This window comes from Elephantulus edwardii, unplaced genomic scaffold (assembly GCF_000299155.1).
Source record: "Elephantulus edwardii isolate Elephantulus edwardi_28Jun2011 unplaced genomic scaffold, EleEdw1.0 scaffold00268, whole genome shotgun sequence".
Classification (NCBI taxonomy): Eukaryota; Metazoa; Chordata; class Mammalia; order Macroscelidea; family Macroscelididae; genus Elephantulus; species Elephantulus edwardii.
In genome coordinates this window covers 2,464,693-2,485,369 of record NW_006400018.1, presented here as the reverse complement: position 1 = coordinate 2,485,369, position 20,677 = coordinate 2,464,693, and the positions used below count along the sequence as shown (strand labels likewise).

The window sequence follows — 20,677 nt, the reverse complement described above, 5'->3', positions numbered from 1 at the left end:
GGCTGGGAAATGCCCTGTGCTGTGTCCTGCCAGTGCCCAGTCAGAACCTCCTCAGTAGCTGCCCATCAGATTTTGGTTAGCCTCTTGTCTCCCATACTATGGGGGCCCCTGTCATTTTCACTACATAAACACATTGGGCAATGCAGGATGAGAAAACAGGTGAGACCTTGGACAGCTACCAGGGTAAATGCTTTGGGCCGGCCAGCCAGTTCTTCCACCGCATCAGATGCACTTTGATAGAGTAACCTAACACTAGAGGTTAAGGTGCAGACTCCCAACACCAGCCACAAAAACTGGCAAGTCACTTAATCTCCCTTTGCCTCAGTTTATTCCTCTATAAAAATAGAAAACCAGAGGCAGCTACCTCTGAAATGAGCATAAAAGTACTCTGGTTGCACTGTGCTGAAGGTACCTGGCTGTGAACAGAAAGGTCTTCAGTTCAAACCCACTAACTGCTCAATTGGGAAGGTCTGGTTTAATGGTAATGCACTGGGCTGATAAGGCACATGGTTCAAGTCTACCAGCTGCTCAGTGGGACAAAGTCAACACTCACTCCATTTATTGCCTCTGAAAACCCACTATATGTGTCCCTGACTTGATGGTATGTAAATTGCTCCAGTCAACTTTCATCTAGATTTAAAGCCTGGGGGTTGGGTGGTCTCTCCATTCTAGGAATCCAGGATCCAATCCATGACGTTGGTTTAGGAGATTGGTGTCAGAAATGTTGGCTGGAGTTGAACTGGAGCGCTCTGACCTTTTTAATAGATTACTAGTTAAGTATAAAAATAAGCTCCGAGTCATCCGGGAGCACTGAGCCCTCGGGAAATGCATGGGGTCCTGGAAGGCCACCGTCTGAGAAGTAGGCATTTTTAACCCCACCATGCTCCCTGCGTGGACCCGGAACAGTGCTGGGGGGAGCTTGAAGGAAACCCAGTCTTCGTCTAGCCCTAGTCCTCAAAAGCTAATGTTCCCTTGAAGAGCTCTGGAGGGGATCCCTATATCACAGCGCTACTGTAACTCCACTTTTTTTTTTTTTTCCAAACTGCGTCAGTTCAGGCACGAAATGCAGGTTCCGGGGTCCTCGCTAGGACCTAATCCTGAGGCTGCAGTCCAGATCGCTGCTCCTGAATGGGGGGCGCACAGGGAAGCGTGGGGAGCCCTAGCTGGAAGCGACGCTGGGCGCGCGGTTCAGGGGGCCCCTCTCGTCCTGCGAGAGCGCCCGGTCCCGGGGCGGGGGGCGGTCACGCTCGGCCCGCAGGCAGCGCAGAAGGCGCAGGAGCCCGGGCGAAAGCGTGCGGACTCTGAGCGAGCCCGAGGTGGTGGAGGAGCCGCGGCGGCGCCGGCTGCCGCCCGCGCCCAGCTCGCTGTCGTCCACCAGCACGCTCTCCAGCACGCTCCGCAGCGAGCGGCGCAGCTTGCTCAGCACGTCGGGGCACGTGAGCACGTAGAGCAGCGGGTTGACCACGCTGTTGATGAAGGCCAGGCTGGTGACGAAGGGCAGCCCGCGCCACACGAGCGGCCGCAGCGCCACGTCGGCGTGCGCGCGCGCCTCCAGCAGGCTGAAGGCGTGGTAGGGGCCCCAGCAGAGCGCGAAGGCCGCCACCACCGCGGCCACCAGGCGCACGAAGCGGCTGGGCCGGCGGCGGCCGCGGTGGCGCAGCTGCAGGCTCACGGCCGCGTGGCTCGACGCGATGATGGCCAGCGGCAGGAGGAAGGCCAGCAGGAACTTGCTGATCGCCAGCGCCGCCTGGCGCGAGTTGCACGTGGCGTTCCGGTCGGGCCCCGGGCTCAGGAGCAGCACATTGTAGTAGCACATGATGCGCCCATCCCGCCGCGGGATCGTGTCCCGGAACACGAAGTAGGGCACCGTGTTGAGCACGGCCAGCGCCCAGAGCACCAGGCAGACCTTGTGGGCCGCGGGCACCGTGCGGTGGTTCTGCGCCCACACGGGCCTCACCACCTGCAGGCAGCGGTCCAGGCTGATGGCGCTGAGCAGGAAGCCGCTGGCGAACATGTTGAGGAAGAAGATGGAGGAGTGCAGCTTGCAGAAGGTGGTGCCCAGCTCCCACGAATGGCCCACGGCCAGGAAGTAGGTGAAGAAGGGCAGGGAGGCGGTGGCCAGCAGGTCGGAGAGCGCCAGGTGCAGCACCCACGTGGTGACCACTGTCTGGCGCATGCGGCAGCCCACCACGAAGAGGATGAGGCCGTTCTCCACCAGGCCCAGCAGGCTGGCCAGCGCGTGCAGCAGCACCGACGCGTGGTCGATGTAGCGGATACTGGAGTTGCTGTGACTTCGGAGCTGGCTCATCTGCTCCAGGAGAGGGCAGAGCTGCATGGTGGCGTTGGGCGCCATGGCGGGATTCTGCAGGGGCAGAAGGAGGGCTGGGGTTGGCGTGCAGACGAACCTGGGGAAGAGGGCTGGGCGGGCTGGGAGCCAGGAGGTGAGAATCTGACCTCAACACAGCACATGAGCTCAAAGGCAGAGAGGGACAGTAATGGCGTCCCAGCTCCAGCCCTGCACCCAGGGTAGACACTGTTGTGGTTGTTTGGTGCCATCTAGTCTAGATTCGCTCAGGCAAGGACAAGGTTCAGAGCTGTTATGCATAGGACCGCAGTGAGCCACACAACAACAGTCCAGTACAACTCACAGCCACCATTTGAACAACAGATCTGAATCCTGACCTCTCTTGGGTCATCCTTATCAAGCCCAACACACTTGAGGCCATTGCTGAAGTCTCTGTATCAACCTGCCTCATTCAGGGGCCACCTCTCCTTTTCCAACCCTCGGCCCTTCCAAGCATGGTGTGCCTCTCCAAGGAACAGCCTCTCTTAACATCATGCCTGAAGTACGTGATACGAAGCTTTGACAGCCTCTCCTCTAAGGAACATGGACAGGCATTTAACTCTCCTGATCGGGTCTCTTCCTCTGTACCAGGGGTTGAGCCACAGCTCCCCAGGGTTCTTGGGAGACTGGAATGAGTGAATATCAAAAAAGGCACTTAGAAACTTGTTTTTTTTTTAAATGCACTTATTTAGGCACTTATTTTTTAAAATGCATTGGCATGCAGTCCATCCTGCCTGTGGCGCCACCCTGTGGTACAGAGCAGAACTGCTCTGCAGGGCGTCTTCTTAGAAGTTGATGGTCAGGCCTTTCTTCCTTGGTACCACCAGGGGGGTTTGAACCACCAGCCTATAGCTTAGTTCTCCTTAAATTCTTTCTAGTCAGTTTCAACTCACTGCAACCCCAAGTGACGGAGTAGATCCTGCCCACAGGGCCTGCTCGCCTGTAATCTTTTCGGGGGCAGATTGCCAAGTCTTTCTCCCGTGTAGTCACTGGTTGAGTTCCAGCCACCAGGCTTTCAGGTAGCAGCCCAGCGCTTAACTGCTGCACCAACGGGGCTTGGTTATTGAGTATAAACCATCAGGACATGTCAGTGTGATTAGCATGGAGCAGGTAGCTCTAGCATCTATGTTGTTGTTACTGTTGTTGCCTGCAACTCATAATGACCCCTATGTACAATAGCCCTAAACCCTGCTCTGTCCTGTGCCAATCTCACCATCTCTGACACACCTACTCCCATTACCCCAGTTACTGAATCAGTCCACCTCATCGAAGGTCTTCCTCTCCTGCACTGGAAAACCATCAGCCACCAAGGGCTGCATGTCCCAAATCCCAGGATATGAGCAGGACTCATGACAAGGAGTGGGGGGTTCAGCCAGTCTAGTAGGGGGTTAGGGAGAATCCTGTGCTTTTAAGGGTGCCACCCTCCCCCCCACACCTCCAGACCTTGCCTCTCTGCAGCTCCTCTGTGCAGCCCGTCTCACACCTTGGTGGCTGTTGAGGTGTGTAGTCTTAAAAGTGAAGCCTGCTTCTTCTCTGAAGGTTGGAGAGGAAATAAGATAAGAACAGTGTGAGGGCTGGGCAGGAGGAACTGCCAGATTGGGGCTCTGGAGGCCCAATGGGGCCAAAAAACCTCTCCCATGCCCAGAGGCAGCCTGAGCTGCTCCACCCGCCCCAGCTGACAAGGGCCAGGAAATCAACATTTTTCTTCATTCATTGATTCACTCATTCAAAAACTATTGTAGGATGGTGCTGGAGAAAGCAGTTTCTGGCAGATGCGCAGACGCTCGAGACGCACATGCCCACTGCCTCACTAAGGAGCTAAGAGCCCACTGGACCTGAAGGAAATCGGGAAGAGGATTCTCCAAAGGAGATAGGGGACAGACAACAGAGTTGGGAACTCAAAGCGCCCTGGCGTCTCACAGTTCCCTGGGACAGTGCTAGGAAGAGCTTTTCTCTACACCCATTTTACAGATGAAGAAACTGAGACATTAACTTGCTTAAAGACACCTAAACAAAACAAGCGTGTAGAAGAGAAACAGTTTTGTACGCAGCCTATGCTCTTCCCTAAGACTCTGTGCAAAATGAGAGAATGGAGGAGGAGAAGGAAGAGAGGGGAAGGGAGGGTCCTCCGGACAGGTGTACCCAGACGTACCTCCTATTCTATTCCTGTCTACTGCAGTATTATGCTAATATCTCAGTAAAGCAAGTCACACACACGCTTTGGCTTCCCAGGGCTTTGAAAAGTTGGTGCAAGACTATAGTCTTTGAAGTGTGAAACTGCATTATTAAAAAGTGAAATATTGCAAGAATGACTGAAATGCGACCCTGAGACATGAAGTGAGCCCATGCCCATGCGTTCCCAGGCTTGCTTCACACGGAACTGCCATTAACCTTCAGTTTGTAGAAACACACAGTCGCCCCAAAGTGCCTGTCTTGGGCTTTCCGGTCCATGCGCTATTGGCCAGGATGAGAAAAATCTGCCCTCCAGGAACCCCAGTCCTTGCCACGGTGACCTCCTGAAATAGCAGATTATCCTTTTCCTAGCAGGTGGACCAATCAAAATTGGCAATCTGCAGGTTCATTGGAGGGGAGCGGTAGGCCTGTGCACCCCAAGAATGGCCACATTCCCTACACTTTACAGCTTATGGTGTGACTTCACACGCAATAACCTTATGAGAGCCTATTTTACAGATGGATAAGCCTGTTTGGAGAGACATAACCTCTCCCGTGGTGTCCTCTAGGAATGGACCAAGGACTGCACCCCCAGCAGACCTTCGAGGGTCAGCCTCTCTCAGCTGACATATTCCCGAGTTCCCTGGGGACATTTGGAGAGCATGGTCTTGCCCTGTCCTCTGAGAATTAACTCGGTCTCTCTGGTTGTGAGGAGATGGTCCCCAGGCCCAAGGAGTCCCCGGGAGCCAGCAGCTAGGGCGCTGCTTCAGCAAAGGGCTTAGGACCTGAGACCTGGGTTTGAGTATTAGCTTTTGTTCTCATTTGGCCCTTGAACTTGACTCCATTACCTTGGTGGCTGGCATCGAGCTAATGCCCAAGACAATGAATGCCACCTCTGTCCTCCAGGCAGCAAGACCACTCAGGTCTTTGGGAAACCACTCAACCCTCTGCAGTCCTGCTCTCCCGACAAAACTGTCTTCCCCTCCATAGGTTGTGAAAGGAACCAAGGACCCACCCCCAAACCAGCCCTTACCTGAGCACTGAGGGGGTGCGGCTTCCAGCCAGGCAGTGGCTAGAAGCCCCTGAAGAAGCTGGGCTGCAGGCAGAGGCCCGGTGTGGGACTGAGGAAGGAAATTGCTGTCAGCCAGAGAGTATTTGGAGGTGGAGGGAGGAGAGAGGCGGGGACAGCCAGAGAGTGAGTTGTACACAGGCTTTCAAATAAGGTTACACTCCAAGATGGGCAATGGGTCCCTGGGGAAGGGAGGTAGCCACAGACAGCCCTGACTACCGCATCCTTCCTGAAGAAGGGACTTTTCAGAAGCCCAGATGTGTGTGTGTGTGTGTGTGTGTGTGTGTGTGTGTGTATCTGTGTAAGAAAGTATGAGCATCTCACCACAACAAGATAAAGGTAAATAGTTCAATCAAAAAATGGGCACAGGATATGAACAGACACTTCACCAAAGAAGACATTCAGATGGCCAGTAAGCACATGAAGAAATGTTCAAAATCCCTAGCTCTAAAAGAGATGCAAATCAAGACAACTATGAGATATCATCTCACCCCAGCAAAACTAGCAAAATTTAACAGAACAGCAAGCAACAAATGCTGGTGAGGTTGTGGAAAACTGGAACTTATTCACTGTTGGTGGGAGTGTAAAACGGTGCAACCACTATGGCGGTGTGGTGCTTTCTCAAAAAGTTGCAAATAGAGATACCATTTGACCCAGCAATTCCACTACTGGGAATATACCCTAAAGAGACCATAACTGACATCCAAACAGATACATGCACACCCATGTTTATTGTGGCTTTGTTCACAATAGCAAGGAGTTGGAAACAACCTAACTGCCCATCAACAAATGGATAGAGAAGCTGTGGTATATTCACACAATGAAATACTATGCTGCATTGAAAAACAAGGAACTCATGCAATATTATTCAAAATGGGTGACCCTGGAGGACATTATGCTGGGTGAAATATCTCAGTCACAAAAGGACAAATAATGTATGGTGCCACTGTTGTAGAATGAGGCTGACATCAGGGAGGGGGTAAGACTGGAAAAAACTGGATAATTATGTATACTGCATTGAAGCTGATGAGGGAGAGAACAATTTAAAAGTAATATATTTTAGGGCATTATGATTATCATAAGAGTTCAGAATGAGGGTTGCAGAGTGGAGTATACTCAGGGTGGGGGTGGGGGGCACGGGGGGATTGTATACCAATGAAGGAGTCTTGCTTTTCAAGGAGAAGAGCGAACTGGGGGTGGGGGTGGGGTGTGTGGGGAGAAAAGTGAAACAGTGAATGAATGGAAATAAAAAATCTTTGTAAATGTTCATTGAAATTAATAAAAAAGTGGGGGCATCATGCTATGCACACGCTGGGGAATGGCTTGTGTCCACTCACCTACTGTCTGTCCCTAGGCTGCCCTCCCCAGATGCCATCATCCTCAGAAGAGAAATCCCCAAGCTCTCCGAGGCCCCCAGCAGTGTGGGCACCAGACTGTAAGGTCCCTCTATGGAGGGTGGGGTAGAGGGAAGGCTGCCAGTCTGCCCCTGCCCCCTTCAACCCACTTCATTGCTATTGAGTTAGGAACTGACTCATAGCTGCCCTCTAGCAGGTTCCCAAGGCTGTAAATCTTCAGACTGCCCTTATTTGTCCTGATAGGCAGCTAGTAGAGTCACACTGCCAACCTTTTCATTGTTGTTGTTGCTAGGCCCTGTGGAATTGAGTACAAATCCTAGCGACTCTCTGAACAACAGATCTGAACCCTGTCCTATACCATCCTGAGCCCATTGCTGCAGTCACTGGATCAACCTATCTGATTGAGGGTCTTCCTCTCTCTCACTGATTCAAGCATGATGCCCTTCTCTGAGGAATAGCCTCTCCTAGCAACATGCCCAAAGTATGTGAGACAAAGCTTTATCATCTTTGCCTTCAAAGAGCACTCTAGCTACATCTCTAAGACATATCTATTTGTTCTTTTGGCATCCCATGGGATATTTAGTACTCTTTTCCAACACCCAAAGGCACCAGCTCTTCTGTCATTTGTATTCATTGTCCAGCTCTCAGATGCATAGCAAGTGATTGAAAATACCAAGACCAGAATCAGGAACACCTTAGTCTTCAAGCTAACATCATTGCTCCTCAATAGTTTGGAGCAGTCCCAGACTACAGACTTTCCCAGTGCACCACAGCTCAAAAGCATTTATTGACAGTCTTATTTATTGTCCAGCTCTCAGATGCATAGCAAGCAATTGTGAAGACCGTGGCTTGGATCAGGCGCACCTGATTCTTTACACTGACATCATTGACCCTGGATGTGATGGACTGACACAGTGACTGTGGCAATGGGGTAAGGTGACGACAGTGAGCTTGGCTTAGGTTAGGACAAGGTTCAGAATTGTTGCTCAGAGGGTTGCTGTGAGTCATAGTTGTCTCAAAAGCAACAACAGCAAGCTCTGAGAAGTAGATTTGATGCCTTGAACACTAAGGGACAAAGACCAACCAGGTAGGCATCGAGGACATCAGACATGAAGAAAGTAAATCATTATTTAAAAGGGTGTGGGAAACCAACACCCAAATGGATGTTAAGAGAGATTTAGAAACTTGTCCTTGAATGTAGACAGAGTGGCTAAAGTGAAAGGACGTGAAGGGAAAGCTCATGAGACCGTCTCAAAGGCACCAAGAGAAGACAAAGTGTTGTGACGAAATGTGGACCAACCAGGAGTTGGAAAACCAAAACCAAAGCAGAACATTTCTAAGTCGAACTGAAGGGTAAATTCACGGCTTAAGTTGCAATATTGGAGGCTTCTATGGTAACATACAAGTGACACAGAAAGCATCAAAAGAGGATGGAAGGAATACATAGTTACCGCACCAGAGAGAACTGGTAAATACAGCTATTTCAGAAGGTTGTGGATGATCCAAGAATCAGTGGAATTAAAGGAACAAGCCCAAGCGATACAGAAGATGTTGATAAACAAGGATGCAGGAACAGACGGAATATCAGTGGAGATGCTTAAATAGATACAAACCTCAAAGTATTATCTATGCCAAGAAATTTGAGAGACAGCTTACCTGGTTAACTGGCCAGAGAGGTTCCTGTTTCATTTCTTCCCGCTCCAAAAAAAAAGGTGATCCATCAGAATAAGGAGATTATCAAACACTATTATAAACATCACATGCAAGTAAAAGTTCGCTGATGATAATTTTTAAATTGTTGAGGATCTGTACATCGACAGGGAAGTAAGGAACGTCCAGAAATTCAAGCTGGACTCAGAAGGGATCGTGAAATAAGGACAAATGGATCCTGGCTAAAAACAGAGACTATCAGAAAGATGTTTACTTCCCTCAGCACTTAACGCAGAAACGGATTTGTAGAAACTGCCACTTGGCTGCATTCTGAGCCTTGACATAGCCCAGATGTTTAAACCCTCTCCTGCTTTTTTCTGAGTTTCAAAACTGCCCCAGCAGCTGTGCCAGTGCAGGAATCTCAAGGTCATACTAGTACCCAGCCCCATCCCACCCACCTCCAAGTAGAGGTTTCTTTAAAATTCACATAAGACCATAGAATTCGGAAAGCACTAGTCTTCTCTAAGGAACCTCTGGTGATAAAAAGCTGTGCTGTAACCCCGAAGGCACGTGGTTCAAGGCCACCAGCAGCTCCACGGGAGAAGGATGGGCAGTCTCCTCCCAAGCGATTAACTGCCTGTGAAAAAACTGCCAGAGGGTCAGCTATGGGTCACTTTTGACTCGATGGTACACACCACCACCGCAGTCTCCTCTAGGGAGTTTTGGTGGCCTGGTCAGTAGGAATTTTGTTGCTCACCCAAAGGCCATGCCTGTCTGGTGGTTCCAATCTACCAGCAGCCCCAAGAGAGAAAGAGAGGCAATGCCCTCCCTTGTGATTTACAGCCTGAGAAGTCCAGTTGAGGGTCGACTAGGAGTCAGTTCTCATGTGCAGTGAGTGAGCAAGGGAGCCCTCTTTAAATAGAGCTCTTAACACCATCGATCTAGTAACCACTATACTTCCTTCTCAACACTTCTGTTGCATCAAAGAAAAACCTTCTCTTCTGAGGCTCAGAGGCCACATTGTATTATTAATAATAATACACTTTTCTGATGTTTTAACTTTTGTTTAAACCCTGATAGCCTAGTGGTAAAGAGTTGTGCAGCCAACACAAAGGTAAGAGATTTGAACCCACCAGCTGCTGTCCGAGAAGAAGATGGACAGAAGAATGAACAAGCCTATCTCGAATAAAGCACACTCAGAATGATCCTGAGAGGCAGGGCCGGTGAGACTGCATCTTACATACGTTGGACATGTTATTAAACAAGACTGGCCCCTGGAGAAGGACTTCTTTCCTTTTTGGTAAAGCAGTTATTGTTATTGTTATTGTTATTATGTACCGTCAAGTCAGAACCAACTCATAGCTGATCGTCCGGCGAGTTTTTCCGAGGCTGTAAGTTGGGAGCAGATTGTCCATCTTTCTCCTTCAGACCAGCTGGTGTATCCAAACCACACGCCTTTAGGCTGGTAGCACAATTCCTTACCACTAAGCCACCAGAGATCACTCAGACAGCAAAAAAAGGAAGGCAGATTCTCAGTGAGATGGATCCACATTGTAGCAAAATAGGCTCAAACTAGAAAAGCTGAGGATGATGGTGCAGGACAGAGCCTTGTTTTGGTTTGGTTTGGTTTGATTTGAATTGTGCAGAAGGTTACCTGGAGTCAGAACTGACTTGAGGGCACCTGGCAACAATCACAAACTCATTGCCTGGCGGTAGAACCAGCTCCGTGTAGTTGAGCCTCCAGAGGGTTTTCAGATGCTGTAAATCCCATGGAAGGAGATTGCCCATCTTTCTCCCCCAGAGCCTCTGATAGACTTGAGCTGCCAGAGAGATGCCGCCTTTGGGTGAGCATCACAGCTCTTTACCCACTAGGTCACCAGAGCTCCCTAGGACAACAGTAACAACAAATGGAGACAGTAACTTTGTTTGCTAAAGGCAATCACTTGATTACAGCAGCACCAGGAAACCAAGACCAATCCCACGCCCCTGCTTCATGCCACATGCAGGGACAGCCAGCCTGACCCTTGGATGCCCTTCCTCTAAGGCCATGTGGGCAGCGTTGCACGGTGGGGGCGCCAAGGACTAGGACAGACTGCCAGCGTTTGAACCCAGAACCTCCAGTCCCTAAATGGGGGTTCTGGAATGTACAACCACAGCTCTGCACTGGGGCATCCAACTTGGGGTTGACCCTGGCAGCCCAGCACTTCAAAGGCACCATCACCTTTCACACACAAACGCCGCACCCCAATCTTGCCAGGCCTTCTCTCCCCACCCCACCTCTGAAGACTGTTTGTGAAACAAGAATAAATCAAACATTAATATATTAATAAATCAAACACTGCTCCAGCAAGCCAGGCCCTGAGGCATTTTTCTAAAGAAATGGGCAGTGCTGTTTATTCTTAACAGAGGCTTGGCTGCGCTCCCAGACAGATGGGCCTCCCTCTTGGTCTGAGAGCCCCGGTGTCAAGGCCCCACACAGAGGATCCCAGCAGCAGGGAGTCAGTGAGCAGGCCTCCGGGGGGCGTCTCCTTGGGGTTTCAGGAGCCCAGAGCCGTCCTGGGTGCTGTGGGAAGACGGCTTGTGAAGGGATAGGAGCAGTGTGTTGCTGAGTGGATGGGAGCAGAGGACTTGGAGCTAGTTTCCCGTGTCTGAGTTCCCAGTGCTGCGGTAACACAGATACCACACGTGAGAGGACTTTAAAGAACAGAAGTGCCTTTGCTCACAGCTCTGCGGGCTGGTGGCAAATCTGAATCAGGGGCTCGAGTCCCTTTGATTGCTTCCTCAGCTCCCTGGCTGAGTGTTTGCTGCCGTATCTAGTCGTCTCTTTTCATAACTCAGAAGCAGTTAGAGTAGGACATCGTTAATGTAAGATAACTAATCCTCTTTTGAAACAGGGCAACATGACAGTTACAGAGATCAAGATTTCGATGCATGTGTCAGGGGAGGGGGGCCCATTGAACCCACAGCGCCCAGTCGGGCTGTGTCTAAGGAGGTGGAGACGTCTGAGGTACCAGACCCTGTGCTTGGAGCTGAGAGTCCAGGTGATGGACTCCTAGGCAGGAGGCTAGAAGGGTCTAGAAAGGCCTAGAAGAGCCCTAACCCAGTGAATCAGAATCACTTGGAGGACCAGCCTCCGGGCATTAGATGCTGGCAGGTCTGCTTTGTTGTGAGGTGCTGTCAGCTGACCTTGCCCTTTCCAGCCTCAGCCTCAGAGTCTCCTCCAAGCTCACACCCATCCTTACAGCCTCTGGGTCAGTCCTCTTGGTGAGGGGCTTCCTCTCTTTCTCTGACCCTCTACCTTTCCCCGCGAGGACTGGCCTCTCTGATGGTCAGGGCCCCAGAGCTTGCTCCCTTGACCCCCTTTCCCCAGTGCTTTCCAGAGAACAGCTCCAAGCTACAGTCGTGATCAGAGCACCAGCTGCAGCTCCGTTTATCTCTGTTAGAGCTGCAGAAACTGCTTGACCTCCCTTTCCCAGGAATAACTGTCCACGACTCCCAACTTGCTCCCTTGTCCTGTACCAAACAGCTGCGAGTATCCTAATTGTCCAATTTCCTTGTAAGACAATATAAAACTCCACTGTAAACTTCAGTGGCTGCCGACCTCTGCTTTGGAGGCAGCCCGGCAGTTTCTTCTCAATAAACTGTCTGTCTTGGCCTGAACTGGGTTCTGTCCCTCCTCGGTGACCTTACGCTGACAACATACCCAAAGTGTGTGAGGCAAAGATTCACCATCTTTGCCCCAAAAGAGCACTCCGGTTGCACTTCCTTCAAGATAGAGTGTTCTTTTGGCAGTCCGTGGGGCATTCAGTCCTCCAACACCACGGTGCAAAGGCACTGATTTGATTCTTCTTCCTCCTTCCTATTCATCGTCCAACTTAGACTTTCATATGTCATCCAATTGAAAATACTGTGTCTTGAGTTAGTTACACCTTAGTCTATGTGCCAATGAAAAGCCTCTAAAAGGTCTGGGTGGAGTTTGGGAATTTGCATTTCTAACAGGGGAGCTTTGGTGGCCTCATGGTAAGAAGTTGTGCTGCCAACCCAAAGGCACATGGTTCAAACCCACCAGCAGCTCTGTGGGAGAAAGATGGGCAATCTCCCATTGGAGGGTCAGCTATGAGTCAGCTCCAGTACATAGGAACAACTGCAGGTTCTGGGGCTGCTGGGGGCCTTTGGGGCAGGTGGGCCCACAGGTCAAGCGAGGGCTTTCAGCTGAGGGACCTCGCCAGGTGCCTCCCCTTCCCAAGGCCATCTCCTCCTCCTCATCCCTGCCATGATGTTACAGAGTACCCAGCTCACAGCCTCACAGAGTGGAACAGAGTAACAATTCCTTTACTAGGAACTGCTGCTGTTATGTCAGCTGTTGTCTGTGGTGACGCCAAGCCAAGAGCATCTGGCCCTGGGTCTTGCAGAGAGAAGGGGAAGTGGCCTTGGCAGCTGGGCCACTCCTTCCGGAATTGTAAGGAAGCACTAAGGATCCAGGAATCCTGATCCGAAGGGCAGGGGGTGCTGGGCACCCACAGAAGTTCCAGTTCAGCCTGGCGTCTCTGCCCAGGTGGGATGAGCAGCACCTGGACACGGAGGGCGGGAGGGGGGAAGATCTTCAGCCCCCGCCATGCTGTGCCCTGTCCTATAACACCAGATCCTGGCCTGCTCACTGCTGTCAAATTCACAGACTCATAGCTAACCCTCCACTGGGTTCCCAAGACCTGGATGAGATGGATGAGACGGACTGACACAATAAGTGGGGTAATGGGAGTAGGTGTGTCAGAGTCAGTGAGACTGGCGCAGGACAGGACAGGCTTCGGGGCTGTTGTCCATAGGGTCGCTATTCGCAAGCAACTCTGTTGCAGACCAAGAGTAAAGTATATTAATAAGTATTAATAATGAGACAAAACACCAAGAATGTAGGAGAAAACAGAGGTGAAGCAGGAGGTGAACAGTTTTCAAACAACTGAAGCAAACTGAAGCGCTGGTCCTTAGCTCCCCTGTGTCTTAATGAAAATTGCCAGGAAGCAAATCACCAAGAGGATGCAGTGCAAATGAAACTAATCTCTTTCTATTGAAAAACCTTCTGCTTGACTCAGGAGGGAGGGGTTAGCAAATATAATGCAAGAATCCTGTAAACGCTTAAGGATTGCCTTAGTGCTTCAGGGGAAATTCCAGCCTCCCTCATAACCTGAAGTAGCATTCGGTTTATTACAAATATTTAGTATGAAATTTGGCTTCCCATACAACTCAATGGGCCATAACAACAACAACAACAACAAAAATTGAATGAGAAGAGATTTCTCATCCTTCTCCCTTGGAGCTACTGGTGGGTTCGAACCCCCAGAGAGGTGGTGCCTTTGGGTTAACAGTACAGCTCCCTACAATCTGTGAAATACAGCCACCTCCAGGGCACAGGCATTCTTCTCTAAGGCACAGCCTTCTCCTTGGCTTGTCATAGCCAGAGAGCGTGAAAGGCAGTCCTTGTCCACAAGAACCCCACGTACCACGGCACAGGGGACAAACCTGAGCCCATCGGCTGCCAGGACATGACCTCTGCTGTGTCCACTCGGAGTCTTGGCTGATCCCCATCTACCCATCGTCATTACCCACCCCTGTGGTTGCTGCCTGGGACGCCCTTTTCCCTCTCCTATTCATCCTGCAGAACAAAGGCATGGCAATTAAAAAAAAACAACAAAAAACAAAAAACAAACCATCTTTGAAAACCCCCTGAAGCACAGTTCCATCTGACACACACGAGCTCACCGTGAGCTGTTGGAGTTGACTCCAAGGTGACTAATTTATTTATTTATTTTATCCAGACCGTGCCTACCTACTACCACCATCTCCAGTGCTGGGGTAGACGTCGCTGCCCCACGCTGTCCCGAAGTGTCCCACAATGCCCTTCCCATTGACGCCATCAGCTCCAGTCACAGTGACCACTAAATCAAGACCAGGTGTCATTTATCAATCATTTCTTCATGTATGTTTTCAATGATTTCATTTTACTTAGATTCACAATTAATACCCATGTTAACAGCGTTCAAGAACTCAAAAGACATGTTGCATTGGGAAAATCTGCTGTCAAGGACCTCTCCAACGAGCTAAAGAGAAAGAATGTTAAGTTAAAGCCTGAGATGCGCTGAACCAAGCCATAGTCTTTTCCGTTTCTTCCTATGCATTACTGAGTTGGGCAACGAGAAAGGAGGACAGAAGAATAACTGACGCCTTTGAGTTGTGGCATTGAAGAAGAGGACTGAATAGCCCATGGACTGCTAAAAGAACGAACAAGTTGGTCTTAGAGGAAATGCAATCAGTGTGCTTCTTACAAGCAAAGATGGTGAAACTGTGTCTCACATGCTCTGGGCGTGTTAGCAGGAAAGACCAGTCACTGGGGAAAAGGAAGACCCTCAACGAGAGGGATTGACACAGTGATTGTAACAATGGGGTCAAGCATGTCAGAGATGGTGAGGCTGGGGCCGCCGAGGGCCAGGCTCAGGTCTGTTGTTCACAGGATCACTGTGACTCGAAGTTGACTTGATGGCCACCCAATAACTCGCCTCTGCAGTATAAGCATTATTTACCCCTATGTTATGAATGAGAAACTCAGACCCCACGTCTTGTATTGTGGGACTGCTCCAAGGGTTTGCAAGGCTGTGATCTCCACTCTCCCCCCGCCCACCCCCCAACCCTTCCATCCCCTGCCTTGTTTACCATCCAATAGGATCTGACTGGTACAGGAGGAGCTAGTCCCTCCTCCAGCGGAGCATCTGGTGGAATCAAACCATGTTCAAGGCTATAATCTTTTATACAAAGATCACCAGGCCTTTTTTTCCAGGGTACCTCTGAGGGAGTTTGAACCAACAACCTTTTGGCTAGTAGTTGAGAGTTTAAGTATTTGCAGCATCTAGACACTCCTTGATGAGTAAAAGCCATTGATTGTCACATTTACTCACTTAATCCCAAGGCAAGGCCAAAGTGAGGTGGGGGAATGGGGAGGGGGTCCAGTCCATTTTGCTTACCAGTCTCTCCCAGCTTGCTGGGTATATGTGTAGATCCCAGCTGGGAAATGATAGCAGTCCAACTAGAACCCGACTCAGGGCTGGCCTCTGCCTGCTGCTGCAAATTTAACTGCTGGGCCCTCACATTTGCTGAGCTTGCTTCTCCATCAGGCCCCAAGACAAGCCCCCCAGTGAGTCACGTCCTTAGTTGGGGACCCTGGGCTCCCTCCCTCAGAGATGGCTGTGTGGGTACAGAGGGACACAAGCAAGGCCCCTGGCATGGTGCCATGTGCTTGGTAAAACCCTGCCATCTGTGACCTGTTCTGCACTGAACTGTGTCCATAATGTGTTGTAAATATGCGTCGTAAATTCTAATCGCCATGATCTGTCTCTGGAGTGTAGGGTGCATTTTGAAACAGCCTTTGTTGGCATATCAAAGGAATGGCAATTAAACTAGCAAGCAGAGGTGAGGGAAGAGAGAGGCCAAGTTACAGGATGATGGTCCAGGAGTGGAAGCTCAGAAGAGACCCCCGTTGAGAGCCAGCAGAGTGGCCAAGCTGGCCCACTGAACTTGGACTCCAAGGCTCTTGAACCACATGTGAGAACAAACCACTCTGCTGGGGAGAGCACAGAGAGGGTGCTGCTTGGAAACTAGGATGGTGAGACCAGCTCACAGACTTTAGACATTTTATCAGGAGGGGTTAGTCCTTGGCGGGGAAAGCCCCAAACACATCATGCTGTAATTTAGAGGGTCCGTGAAGGAGACGAAGACCCTTAACGAGGTGGGTTGACACAGCGACTACAAACATGGGCTTCAATGGTAGAGACGGCGAGGATGGCAGAAGATCAGACAGGTTCCACTCTGCTGTGTGTGGGGTCGCTATGACACAGGACCAACCCAAAGGCACAAACTGGGAGAAAGTGAATTTCTGTTTGTTAAAGCCACTCATCTGTGGTGTTTCTGTTACAGTGGTATTAGATAACGAAGAGCTTTTGTCAGCATTTTAAAATGAGAACATTTCTTAGAACAGGGAGCTCTGGTAGCCTAGTGGCAAGGAGCTGTGCTGCCAACCTGAAGGCAATCAGTTCAAACCCACCAGCTGCTCCACAGGAGACAGATGGGCAGTCGCTTCCTGTGCAACTTACCACCTTTGAAAACCCACGGAAAGGTCAGCTGTGAGTTGGTAGCGACTCTACGGTACACAACTGCACAACATTTCTTAGAAGAGTTTTTGATTTGCAGAAGAATCTAGCATAGTACAGAGTCTCTACATCCTCCATAACCAATTTCCCCCACAACAAAGCCTTTACACAAATATGGTTTTTATTACAGTCACTAAACCAATGTTGATGTGTCATTGCTAACTGAAGTCCGTGCTTTATTTGGATTTCCTTAGCTCTTAGCCAAGCTCCAGCGTCCCATCTGGCAGGCCATGTTACAGTTAGCTGCTCATTCAGGATATTTTATTAGTAATGTTGGTGATTCCAACTCGACCCCATGCCTCACAGTGCAGAACTGCTTCACAGGGTTTGCACGCTGTGTTCCTTTGGCCAGGCATCATCAGGCCTTTCTTCTGGGGTATCTCTGGGTGGATTTGAACACACAACCTTTCAGCTTGTCTTGGAGATTCTCAGTGTTCATAGCATCCAGTGCTCCTTGATGAGTAACAGCCATTGTCACATTCAGTCATTTAATCCTGCACCCCTTGTGTGAGGTGGGGTGGGGCTAGGCTGTAGTCTGTTTGCTCACCATTCTTCCCCATCTAACTGGAGGTTCTCAGGAGCAGGGGTGATGTCTCCATGGTCTTGTTCTGCAGGCCCCCAAACTTCGGCCCGAGTGGAGAATAAACTAACCGTGCTGCCCACCCCTAGCGCCCTGTAGACCACCAGCCCAGAGGCCTGGGTGTGAAGGCTGGACCATGGGATCCTGACCATACAGGGAGGTAAAGGCCAGGGCTCTGGAGATGGGACAGTGGGCCTGAGGCTGTCCACAGCCCTCCTACAGTCTGACCTTCTAGAAAATTCTTTCCTTCTCCTCTCCAGGCAGAACCACTGCTGCTATGCAGGCAGCCAGGTTGCTCCCAGCTGTGAGGCTGAATGCAGGCATGAGGGGCCAAGGGCAGAGTCTCCACCAACATTTCAGACCCCAGGATGGGAAGGAGTCTGCCCCTGCTCTGGGCCAGGAGTTTTACCACACTCCCTAGTGACCAGGTGGGCACCACCAGGTGAGCCTCCTCTGCTCTTAGAGGCTCCCACCAGCCACATCGGCTTATAAGGCCTGGCCCTCACGGCAGTCAGGAGCAGGTTCTGCAGGGTCTCTGCTGTGCTGGGGTCCTTGCCATGGCCTGCAGTTGCCGTGTGCTCCTGCTGCTGCTGGTTGCAGCCACTCTGGGGTGGGGGCTGGGCCAACATTCACTCCCGGAGCCAGATCTCCCTGGTCTACAGTACAGCTATGAATGTGGGGTGCAGGGCATGCAGCTGCTGGTGCTCCCCAGTCCCGGCCAGCATGTCGGCTTCAAGGTGGTGGGTGAGTATCTAATTCAGTATACTGTTCTCCTCACCTCTCAGACCACAGGCCACAGTCAAGTGATGGAGGCTGCCCCAGAGCAGTTGTGACAAGAGCAGAAAGTTTCCCTGAGGTGTGGGGGTGTCTGTCTCAGTCCCCCACCAGGGCAGAGGACAGAGGAAGAATGGGGGGGAGGGGACCTGCCAGCTTTCGTATCTCTGCCTCTCAGACACTCCGAAACCACGGTGGACGGCATCACCTGGCCGCTCCCTGAGATGCCAATTCTGACTCGGTTGATGCCCCTGAGTCAACAAGGAACTCTGTTGTACAATGGTCAAATGCTGCTAACCAAAAGGTCAGGGGTTCAAACCCACCAGCCACTCCATGGGAGAAAGATGAAGCCATTGGCTTATCTAAAGATTCTAAAAAACACAACCCATTAAGGCCATTGTCAGAATCAGCTCCTAACTGGCCTCCCTGAGATCCTGGGGCTGTAAATCCCACTGGAGGACATTGCTTATCTTTCTCATATGGAATGGCTGATGGATTCCAACATCGGAGAGGTATCACCTGTGGGTTAGAGCAAGTCACGAGAGCTTCCGCCATAAAAATTGCTGTTGCTGTCATTGTGTACTGTCGAGTCGGAACCAGCCCATAGCTGACTCTAGCAGGTTTTCAGAGGCAGTAAATGGCTCGGGAACAAAGCTTTTGGTGGATTTGAACCGCATGCCTTCATGTTAGCAGTGCAGCTCCTTGCCACTAGACCACCAGAGCTTCCTCCGTGAAGATTATAGCTGTGGGAATCAGTGGGGCAGCTCTGCTCTGTACGGGAGCCAGGGGTCAGAGTCCATTTGACAAGGACTGTTGTGTGCCACCAAATGAGAACCAACCCTGACCCTCCAGTGGGTTTTCAGAGGCAGTAAATCACATGGGACCAGCTGCTAGATCCTTCTCCCACAAAGCAGCTGGTAGATTCAAACCACATGCCATTGGGATTAAAACTCAGCTTCTTGTCAGTAGGCCACCAGATGTAGAGCTGGTACAAACGTGTTCATCCCCTGTGAGACTGTAACAGAATATTAGCGGTTGGGTGTTTTTAAACAGCACGAATGTTGTTCATGGCAGTCTGGAGACCCAGAGAGTCTCTTGAGGAACCTGGCTTTTCTCTCTCAGCCTCTAGTAGCCCCAGGTGAGGCCTGTAGCTGCCTCCTCACCAGCTGCCCTTCCTTGCTCTCATAAGTCACCACTAGGATTGCATCGTGACCCACCTGCTCAAGTACGCATGTTAAATGGCAACATCTTCAAAGATGCTATTTCCAAATGAGGTCAATTCACAGATCAAGGGTGAGGCCTTCCACATACCATGGTCCCATCCACCACTGTCAAGGGCAAGAGTCTTCATCCCAAATACTCCTCTGAGGCCAAGACTGACTGCTGTCTGCTCCATGTGCCAGGCCTCTGGTGGACATGGCCTGGTCCGGAGAAAGGGATTGTGGGCTTAGAGTAGATAGGAAACTGCAGCTTCTCACCTGTGTTCTCTTGGGCAACTGATCAGCCTCCATCTCCTTAACTGTAAAATGGGAGAAGTCCTGCATTTAGCGAATGGACTGCAGAGTGGGCTGACAAGTGGTGAGCAGTGGCTGTAGCTGCAAATCCCCTTTCTGCCCTCACTGTGAGCACCTGATAATGACCCCCCCCGCCCCCAGGTGTCTCATTATCCGCAGAATGTTAACAAGCCTAAGACTTAACGCAAGGCACCCAGCTCCAGGCCATTTTCTTCCTTCCCTGTGTGGACTGGATGCTGTGTGATGTCTACAGGGCCATGTCTAGAAGGAGCTTAAGACCCAGTTGAAGCCAGTCATTGACTTTCAGTTGAGGACAAGGGATTTGCCCAAGGATACACAGCAAGCTGGTTAGGTCTCGTGCTGCTTGAGTGGGGAGTAGTCTTAACCCCATGCACCCTTGAGTCCCCCTGACCTGCCTTCTTCCACTCCCACCCCAGATGAATTTGGAAACCAATTTGACGTGAACAACTGTTCCATCTGCTACCACTGGATCACTTTCAAGCCGCAGGGGGCAGTGGTCTTCTCTGCTGATTACAAAGGCTGCCACATGCTGGAGAAGGTAGGGAGTCAGATTGGGCTAAGTGTCCAGTTGGGAGGCCCCTGCAGAGTGGCGAAGACCAAGCATCCAAGGTCACTGAGCGAGTGTGTGGGCGAGAAGATAAGCCGTGCTTCAGTGGGAGGTGCTGCAGCTCAGCTCTCGGGGCCTCCCCTGCCTGAGATGCTGAGAGGTGTTTTCACCTAGTCCAACTCCTCTCCTTGTGTGTGTGTCTCCTGCAGGATGGGCATTCTCATCTGAGGGTGATCATAGAAGCTCTGCTGCCCAACGGTCATGTCCAGGCAGCACAAGACACCACTTTGATCTGCCCCAAGCCCAAGATCTCCTGGACTCCAGACTCGAATCTAGTGCCACCAACCATGTCTTCACTTTCTATTCCTACTTCCCTGCCTTTCCAACCCACCTCCAGCGAACCCTCTCTTGGCTCTGGCCCCGCCCTCCCCAGCCAGGCTCGCCCATCGCCTGGCCCTG

At 51.0% G+C, this 20,677-nt stretch overlaps 2 protein-coding genes across 2 annotated transcripts in view; one reads left to right on the top strand and one right to left on the bottom strand.

Annotated features, from left to right (window-relative positions):
• Nucleotides 1–1,159: 1,159 nt before the first annotated feature.
• On the bottom strand, nt 1,160–2,365 carry PTGDR2 (prostaglandin D2 receptor 2). Its single transcript, XM_006899895.1, has one exon. The coding sequence runs from the start codon at nt 2,351–2,353 to the stop codon at nt 1,160–1,162; it is 1,194 nt and encodes a 397-aa protein (XP_006899957.1). The 5' UTR covers nt 2,354–2,365.
• A 15,554-nt stretch (nt 2,366–17,919) lies between these two features.
• ZP1 (zona pellucida glycoprotein 1 (sperm receptor)) overlaps nt 17,920–20,677 on the top strand; it is an 11,616-nt gene continuing 8,858 nt past the window's right edge. The window contains 3 exon segments of the mRNA XM_006899894.1: nt 17,920–18,106; nt 20,088–20,209; nt 20,428–20,671. Coding sequence (XP_006899956.1) covers nt 17,920–18,106; nt 20,088–20,209; nt 20,428–20,671 — 553 coding nt within the window.